Source organism: Haplochromis burtoni, unplaced genomic scaffold (assembly GCF_018398535.1).
Source record: "Haplochromis burtoni strain Fernald_Lab_line unplaced genomic scaffold, NCSU_Asbu1 Contig_79, whole genome shotgun sequence".
NCBI classification, from domain to species: domain Eukaryota; kingdom Metazoa; phylum Chordata; class Actinopteri; order Cichliformes; family Cichlidae; genus Haplochromis; species Haplochromis burtoni.
The window spans coordinates 2,215,745-2,225,529 of record NW_024582440.1 but is presented as its reverse complement, the minus strand read 5'-3'; the positions used below and the strand labels follow the sequence as shown (position 1 = coordinate 2,225,529).

General features: G+C 40.3%; 1 protein-coding gene across 1 annotated transcript in view; it reads left to right on the top strand.

Annotated features, from left to right (window-relative positions):
- Window positions 1–1,691: 1,691 nt before the first annotated feature.
- LOC102291716 (sortilin) overlaps window positions 1,692–9,785 on the top strand; it is an 18,520-nt gene continuing 10,426 nt past the window's right edge. Inside the window, exons 1-6 of the mRNA XM_005924671.3 lie at window positions 1,692–2,156; window positions 7,845–7,907; window positions 7,987–8,060; window positions 8,161–8,263; window positions 8,629–8,790; window positions 8,938–9,011. Of these exons, the coding sequence (XP_005924733.1) occupies window positions 1,824–2,156; window positions 7,845–7,907; window positions 7,987–8,060; window positions 8,161–8,263; window positions 8,629–8,790; window positions 8,938–9,011 (809 nt within the window). The 5' untranslated portion in view covers window positions 1,692–1,823. The remainder of the gene's footprint in view (window positions 2,157–7,844; window positions 7,908–7,986; window positions 8,061–8,160; window positions 8,264–8,628; window positions 8,791–8,937; window positions 9,012–9,785) is intronic.

Below are 9,785 nucleotides of genomic sequence, written 5' to 3'. Positions count from 1 at the left end.
TTGTCTTTCAACTATGGTATTTCAATAATATCTAATTAGTATTAGTAAACCGTATTGCAAACGCAGCGTAACTGGTTTAGTTTTGTGCTCATGATACCATACACTTGTTAGCAAAAACGAAATTGAAGGCGTCATCCTTTGTCAAAAAGGCCTGTTTATATACACAGTCTCCCATTTTCAGAGGCTCAGAATTAACTAAACAATTGACTAGTGCTTTCGTGACCAGGTTAGGCCTGCTCCCTTATTTGATGAGAAGTAATGCAGATGTAATGTCTTAAATTTATTCAAAGTATTGAATTTGTGTTTCATAACTTTTCACTAATATAAGTGAGGGATTCCATGACTAGGCTGATAATCTAAAATAAACTGATCAGAGAGAGCAAAAAACCTTCGGAGCAGCCAAATTGCCAATCTGTTTCATGATTTAGAAGAAGGAATCCACTGATCAGTTCAGCAGGAACAGAAGGATTGAAAGACCACAGGAGACGGCTAAAGTGGATAATTATAGAATTATTTCCATTGTTTAAGAAAAATAACTTTACGAGTCAAGGACAGGCGCATCACTGTCAAGATCTGCAATCATGTCTTTATGATTGGAGAAGGAGTTTACAACAAGATGCAAAATGCTGATTATAAAAACAGGAAGGCTGGAGAAGACTTTTCTAGAAAGAGCCTGCACAGTTCTGGAAGAAAGTCTTTGGACAGGTGACTTTACCAGAATAATGGAAAGAGAAAAGTATGGAGGACAGAAACGGGTCATTATTTGAAGCATACTACATTATCTGCCAAACATGGTGGTGCAGTATTATGGCTTGGGTATGTGTGGCTGCTGATGGAAGCAGCAGGATGAATTCTCAAGTATACAGGCCTATACACTCTGCTTATACTCCACCAAATGTTGAAAAACTGATTGGACGGTGCTTCACAACTGAATCGAAGAATAATGCGAAAGAAAGGTGGCTGATGTAAAAGCCTGCAGAGCATCTCGACCAGGAAGATACATGATACATGATGTCCATGGTTTCAAGACTTTACACCACGGGTGTCGAACTCCAGGCCTTGAGGGCCGGTGTCCTGCAGGTTTTAGATATCACCCTGGGTCAACACACCTGAATCAAATGATTAGTTCATTACCAGGCCTGTGGAGAACTTCAAGACATGTTGAGGAGGTCATTTAGACATTTAAATCAGCTGTGTTGGTTCAAGGACACATCTAAAACCTGCCGGACACTAGCCCTCGAGGCCTGGAGTTCGACACCTGTGCTTTACACAGTCACTGACTGCAAAAGATTTCATTCAAAACATTGAAAACAATCCTTGTATATTGTAATTATCTTAGTTTGGCTAATTAATTTTAAACCTCAGAAACAGGGTCTAAGTATAAAATGGCTGTAATTCCTCAACTGTTGATGCATTTTTTTTTTGTCAACTAATACAAAAAAGAAACCAAACAAATTTAAAGTATATTTTTTGTATTAAAAAACACAAGTTTTAAGAACCTTCACTAGCTGTTTCACAATAAAAAGTGAAACTACCGCTGCTGTGCAAAAAAAAGAAAGAGAGGGAGAGAGAAGGAAGCCGTGCTGTAGATTATTTGTTCTACTTTTCTATTTGCTTCTTGGAATCCCAAACAAATTCAGAGAAAATAATTCAACAACACTCAAAAGCGCTAGTAAGTTTTGCGCGGTCCTTCCACCAGGGGGCAGTTCAACCCCAGAAAAGGTGTGACACTCAGTCGAGAAAGATCGACGCCGTCCAATTATATCACAGGTTATTCTGGTCCCGACCAATCCGGTGCCGCGGTGGATGGGCCGCTGTGGAAGATGCTTTGGGTGATGAGGGGGGCATGTGCGGCCAACTGGTGGTGGGACAGTGAAGTTTCTCGCAGGAGTCTCGCGTTGGACACCGCTGGTTTCATAATGATCTCCGCATCTTGCATTTTGGCGCTCGGGCTGTTTTCGTCTGCGCTGGGCAAACATCAGTACGAAGGGGGAAAGTTTTCACATTTGAGGAGGCTGCAAGGGGAGTTGGGTGGTGATGAGGAGCGACTTATTCCAGAGAGGAAGGAGCTGCCGAAGCGCAGCGCAGGACTGAATGAACAGACATGTACAGCTTTGCCCGGAGTAGAGTCAGCCCTGCTGAACGACACCAGCACTGTAAGTGACTTCACACCCACAGTGACAGGATTACACGTGAGCTTATTCCTCACATGATGGAGTTGCTCGTAACATTTCCAAACATTTTCCTAACAGATGCACACAAGGAAAGATGTGAATCCTGCATAGTAAACTGCTTCTAATTACTGAAGGGGTTTGTAGATTAGTCGATCAACCGATGGAAAGAAATTTTGATAGTCATTCAATCAAATCAAATTAACTCAGTACGTTTAACTAACTTAAATGCTCATTAATTAATGTTGAGTATGTGAGTTCAGGACAGTTTGGAATAAAAAGAAAAAAAAGACTAATACGATTATGTCAAAGATTTATTTAATAGAAAAACAAATAAAAATAGAGGACTATTAAATTTTTCTGTTATTAGTAAATCTGATATTGTTTAATCAATTATTATTTGATTTATAAATGTTTTTACAGGGATCTCCAGTTTGTTTGCTTTGAGCACCTGTATAAAACTTTAAGATGTACTTTTTACTGGCACACGGGACAATCAGTCCTTAAAAAGATTCCAAAGACTTACTGAATATCAAAATATTTGATATTGTGTATGATATTTATTTGTAACTAGTCAATAAACAAACAAAGAAAACGTGGAGAAGGTGAAAGTGGTTTAGTTAAGTAATCTGCCAGTTTCAGCCAGTTCTCCTATTTTTCTAGTTCTTTCTGTTGCAACCTTTTTTTAATTGATCTGGATTAATGTAGGTCAGCGCTCCACATGTGTGGTGCTTGCTGACTCTGTGTTTTCATGCTCTGATGGACTAATGGTGCTGGGTGAATGGAGAATGTAACAGCATACAGTCATAGGCATTTGACTGTGTTCCTCGTGTCTGGAGGGATCTTGGAAGAGCCGGCTGATAGCATACCTTTACTACCTCTTTGGAATCGCCATGAGATAGTGGATTGGTGGTAGGCATGAAGTACAGTTTTTTTCTTTTTTTTTTATTCTCAGACAAACAACAACTGAGCATCCAACCAGAAGCACAATAACAACAAACTCATAAGAAGTTACAACAAAGCTCCACAGGATCATTTTCATGTTGTGTGTGTGTGTCTTAGTTGTGCATGTATTACTAATGCTGTGGGGTCTTGAATCTCTTTATACATTGCGGGGACTTATCTTCCTTATGGGGACAAAAACACATCCATAATGTCAGCCACATGTTTTAAAGTTAGGGGTAGATTGTAAACCAGTGTATTGTCCTCTGAAATCATGGATACACCACTTTGGTGTGTGTGAAGGTAATAGGTGGTGTTACATCATTTCACTGAATGAAACACCTGGTCTTCTATCGACCGTGAAAATAATTCAGTGTGTTTTCAGAGAGCAGACTCCTCCCTTCTCCTCCGGGCCTTTCTCCCTGACAAACATTCCCCACGTTCTTCTGCTAAACTTCATCTGATCTCCACTGTGGGCTGATGTCTGAGTTATCAGACCTGCATGCTAGATCAGGAGGGGAAAAAGGATTTGGATCCGTATTATGCGCTCCTTATTTTCCAGATGGCTGTGTAAATTATCAGATCAGACACAGCTGACCTCCTTCTCTCTGTGCTCCTTTTTGTGGTTTTTGTAGACCTGGTAGACTACACAGGATGTGTTCTGTCAGCCAGCCCAAGCCTTAACGTATTTTCCCCGTTTGTGTGAGGTTCATTTAGCTGACTCAGGTTAACAAACTAGCTTGTTTTGTTTTTCTTTTCTTCCCCCCCCCCCTTCTTCAGACTCTGTCCTGTCTCCCGTTCCCTCAGGCCAAAAAGAACAAAACAAACAGGAAAAAAGTGCTCTGTCCTCAGGGTAGCTGGGGTGCAGCCAGCTGCTGGAGCACCAAGGAAAGCAGCAGAGCTGGTGTACCACATGGTGTGTGTCAGAAAGAAATCTGGCCTTGTTGATACACAGGGAACATACAAGAACGACAAAGTATAAATGAAGGAGGCACTGGTAGAACCCATGATCAACTTGCACTACTTCAGTGGAAAAATTAGCCTCCTGCATCTAATAGCATCAATCAAACATGCTGAATATGTATTTAACATAGCAGATATGTATTGATATGAAAACTTTCCTTACAGAGGGTGGTGCAGGCAAAGATGCTTGATTCCCATGTTTACCATCCTCTCTGCACAGCCTGCAGCACATGTGGCAGAGTCCAGCTGTGTCTTCACATTAATCTGTTATTCAGTGAACTACGTTGTTAATGTAACAATGAAACTGATGCTACTTTATGTATATACTATATACAGTAAGCCCTTATTTAAAGACATATGTCAATATCTTATAGTTTTTACTTCCTTTGTTTCTACCAGCAAAAATGTGAAGGTTTAGCTGGATTTGGGCAGTTGATTAGTCTTTCATTATTCAGTTTATTATGGATACATAAATTATCAGAAGATCTAACAGTCTAGTCCACTGCTATCTATTTCATAGATCAGGCTGCCGTATCCATTTAAAGCCCAAATGATGAAATAATTGGCAGAAAATTGTAATTTCTTTTGAAAAAACAAAAGACTCTTTGAAGCTTTTGACAGAAAAAGAAACAAAACATTAATTTGACTATATGAACTTCAGTTTGCATTTTATTTGCCACATCCAGCATTTTTTTATTTTATTTTTATTTTGTTTTAATTCTGCAGTTTAGGTTTTTTGGTGAGGAAAACAAAGACTGGTGATGCAGAAGTCTCAAAAACTCAAGTATCAAATATGATATGATAGGTCTTCCATTTTTGTTTAGCATGCTAACATTTAGTGTTGGAGCCAACAGATGACAGATTGGCATTGCCATCTGACGAGCCATGCTGCTAGCCTGGAAAGAAAAACATGAAAAAGACCAAACAAAAAGATTTTGCTGTGCTGCCCAAGCAGCTAATTATTTGAGAGATTAAAATTTCGCTCATAGACTTAAAATGGGCAATAATCATGATTTTTTTTAATCACTTTGTAAATGTATTAGTTAAAAATTAATTAGCACTAATTTTTTCTTCTTTTCTGGTATTCCTGGAGAATAAGAATCTAGCAAACAGCTTGGAACTCAAATCGTAGTCGAACAGCAGAGGCTTGCATTGCTGCTTCATGTGTGAGATCAGAGCCTCAGCATTTGACCTCCTTCTGAAGTTTTATGCGTGTAAACATTGCTGAAGCAGAGAGAATAAGGAGCTCATTGTGTTGCCTTTTCTGTGAGAGGACTTTACTGTGCTCCCACCCACAGACTGTGTGTTATTGAGTCTGCTTGTATAGATGTTTGTATGTGTCTATTTGTGATGCACACTCCAGAAGTTTTGTTGTTTATGACTGAACTAAATGCCAGATTCGGGAGGTTAGAGAAGCCTTTACAGAGCAGCTCTGGACCCTTAAATCCAACATGAGACACAGCATGAGGTCATGTCTGGTATGTGAGGCCATGTCCAACTGGTTCAGGCATATCTTCATTTTTACATACATGATGTTAATTCCTACATTTAGATGTCTATCTTGGCCCGTGATAATCTTATAGAGGAGATTATAAATCTGAGGAGTTTTCACTTCCTGGTTAAATACTAGGTAAAAAACAAAAAAAGACAACCTATGATATAAATGCAATGTTTGATCGTTTAGGTGTGTGTCCTGCAGCTGGGCAAGTCAGCTTTAGTCCATATAGAGTTTCAGAGAAACCGATGTGGAAAGTGTCCCACTGGTTTAAATTTAACACAGGTGTGATAGCAACTGGCAGAAACATTTGCAAAGACTTAGTATTCGGACAAGACATGACTTAAATTTCACATTGTTTAGTTTGAAATGATCATAATATTTTACATTTTATGATATGACTCCTCTGCTTACCTTGTATTCTCATGCTCTGCTGTGATTGTACAGTCATTTATGTCCTCCTCAGGATGAATTATATTAACTTTGTTGATTTTAGCATTGGTAGTCATCCCGCATTTCAGTTTCTACAATTATGTTGATTTTGAGCAAGATATCAGCACAGCTAATGACATTCCCATCAGCCTCAGCTCTTCTTGTATTTGCATGGTTTGAAAACTCTGCTTGTTATTAGTGGCATTGCTGGCATTTTTAGCATGTTCACAAGCATTTATCTCAAAGCATTACTTTGCTATAAGCTCCTGTAGCCTCTTCAGTAGTTTTTACATGACTCAGTGCAGTGATAAGTCCAACCTTACTGCTTCCACAGGAATTAAGAGGGTAAGTAGCAGTAGCCAGCTGCTGCTAATCCAATGCCCTTGATTAGATGATCACCAGCAAGTGTGAACACTTCGATAAAAACACAAGTTTTTGCAGCTTATTGGTCTGGAGCATGCAAGGGTGTATTAAAGCAACCCCACAGTCTTCACAAGAGTGGACTTCCAAGTAAATTTAGACTCTGCATGTTATGATCCATGAACTACTCTTTATACCAGAGTATTCTAGAGTGAAACGTGAGGCCATCTGTCCAACAGCTTGGCCGAAACTGGGTCATGCAACAGGACAATTATCCAAGGCACAGGGGCGAATGTACAACCAAATGGCTGAAAAAGAAAAGAATCAAGGTGTTGCAATGGTCCAGTCAAAGTCCTTAAGAGAGCTGTGCATCAGTTCAAACCTCAATAAACTGAAGCAACACTATAACGAAGACTGGGAAGTGGGAGGAGTACTTTTCATAGAGTCCTCTGAAAACTTAGCCTTGGTTGTCTGGGAAAATTTAAGTATGTGTGTATACTCTATGTACATATTTATATTCATATCTGCTTATTTAATCCTTATTCACATTATCTAATAGTATCATAAATTGTGTTAAGGTGATTAAAAAAACTAAAGATATACTTAGAATGCTAATACTTGTAGCTGTGTAGTCTCATTAAAACATGTCTAGTGGAGCATATGCTAATAGTTTTGCTTTCTTATATCTTGTAAAAATCTTTAAAGTCTTGACATTTAACCTGTATGTTCAAGCTAGAGAGTGAGTTTTGGGGAGGATCACATATGACTTTTTAAAAAAACTGACCAATAGGATGAAAAGAGGATTGCAAACGGGGTTGTAAAATAGTTATACGATCAAAATAGGAACAGATGGATGCAGGAGGCATACGGCAGGCGTGACCATCTTCTGTGGCTTTATGGACACAGACGCTTTTGGGCTGTACTCACCTTGAAAACATCTTTGTCCCTCCAGCTAAAGAGAGGAGGGGAGTAACCTGCTCCCTCAGACTCCAAACATTGTGGGCTGTGGCTAGAGACCAAACACTTGAGCTTCAGTCGGGATGAATGAAGAGGAATGTTGTTTTTCTGTCAGAGTTGGGAAATAGTAGTTCTGCTCCCTCCGTGCCTCTAATATTATGTCACACCTGTTCCTTTTATTTTGAACTTTGAGTCTTTCGGGGCTTGAGGAATGTATTAGTAAGTGACTGTTAAGGTAAACACCGGAAAAATTGGCTACATTCAGCCTTAATGTCTGTCATGTGTTTGAGAGAGTGTTCTTGCTGCGTTCGAGACATTAGCAAAGTGTGTTGTTCTCTGGCTTCGTCTTTGTGATTTACACAGGAATGTAGGTCACACAGGCAGAGTGCATCCAAATGACCGAGCTGCTTTGGACAGTATGGAAAATTCAAGCTGTCCTCTCCGTTCATGTGTCTAGTTTTTAGTAAACAGCAGTGTTTTCTGTATTTTCACTAAAATGTCTTCTTTTTTTCCCTCCCTTTCAGTTCACGTTCAAGGTGCAGACATTGGGTTCACTGTCTTTAGCCTGGGTGGGCGATGGATCAGGGGTGAGTTCATGTGTATGACAATATATAACTCCTAGATGATGCTTGATTTCTGTGTAACTCCATTCATCTCTCACCCCAGGTGCTGCTGGTGTTGACAACCTTTCAGGTGCCTTTGTTCATGATCCGCTTCGGCCAGTCTAACCTCTACAGGAGGTGAGAAGTGCCTCGCTGCTGGTTTGGTTTAGTGGCTTTATTAAACTTTTACTAATTACAGTGGTCTGAGGGTCTAACTGCAACCTTGTCTGTGTGTCAGTGAAGACTATGGGAAGACGTTCAAAGACGTGACTCATCTGATTAACCACACCTTCATCCAGACAGAGTTCGGCATCGCTATCAGTCCAGACCACTCAGGGAAGGTGAGTGATTCTTTAAAAGAGTCAGTACATGCAGTGCAATACGATGAAGTATCCTCAAAGGTTTTTGCAGTTGTGGATCATTTCTCATCTACTTGTGTTTTCAGTAAAACAGCACAATTTCCTCAGTTCTTCTGTTGTTTACATCTAAAGAAAACAGTAAATAAATGTCAGTTGTAATCCTCTGATTCACAGGTGGCATCTCCAAAATGTTTATTTGATCTGATAATCCACTGACATAAAATTAAGAAAAGCAACGAATCCCCACCTGAATAATGTTCAGTGTTTTGGTTTGATTTAAATGTGTTTTCTCTCTCATCAGCTACGTGACCGATTGATTTAACTCTGGCTCTTTTGTTTGGCTTCAGGTGATCCTGAGCGGTGATGTGTCCGACGTCGGGGGTTTTCGGCTGTTTCGCTCGCAGGACTTTGGACTGACCTTTGTTTCCACCGACCTGCCATTTGAGCCCCTCATTCAGATCCTGTACAACCCCGGGGACTGTAACAAACTTCTGACACTCAGTATCATGGTATATAGTCAGGGATTTGGAGTTTCAATAAAAGAAAACCTCTCTTCTCCTGAAGTGAACCATTTCCTAATTTCTCAATTAGGAATGGGTAAATACTAAAAATAAACATGTACTCCCTTTTTACTGACAAAGCTTTTTTCTTTTAAGATGGACCTGTGGTTGTCTGAGGACTTTGGTGCCACCTGGAGGAAGATCCACGACAGTGTGTGTTTGGTCAGATGGTAAGAACTGACCTCCCCATCAGATTGATGTTAAAGTATAATTAAGGACAGGGGAGACAATCAGGACAGGTGAGGGGTGTGAACCTTACCTTTGGCCTTTTTTTTTTTCTTAGAGACTTTCCCTCAACTTTAATGAAAGTGACATATAAACATAAAGCAGTGCGCGCTTCCTTTAGACAGGATTCCTGCTCTCTGTTTCTGAGCCAAGAGTGAATTTCGGGCCCAGGTTAAAGGCCACTGGTGCTTACACATAAAATAAATGTTTCTCATAAAACACAAGTTTCCATCACTGACAGGCACATTTGTCCGTGTGGGTTTACAAACAGTCAACATGTACGTCTTTGCTTTTGGTAAAAATAGGAGTGTGTGTGTTCTTTGTCCATTGTTGTTTTTCCAGCTGCTTTCCTCACCACAGTCTGTATCCCCCATCCTGACTCTGGTTTTATTTGAACACCAGAGTTCACATGAGGTTGCGGTGTCAGCCTGCGGTTGTTAGCGCTGCATTGTGGGAACATTGTGATAGCTCTGTGCGACCACAGCTGTCATTTAGGCCTCAACCCAAATTGACTGCAGAGCCAGGGAGCTGAGGTTGCTGTCAGACTGAATCATGAGTCAGCAGTGGCATTCTTATTCAGCCCGCAGTCCTTGAACCAGAATCTGTGCAGTGTGAAAACCCTCATCTTGTTTGGCAGCGAACAAAACCCGACAGAACTTGTGGGGGGTGTTTGTGTGTGTGTGTGTGTGTGTCTGTGTGTGTGTGTGTGTGTGTGTGTG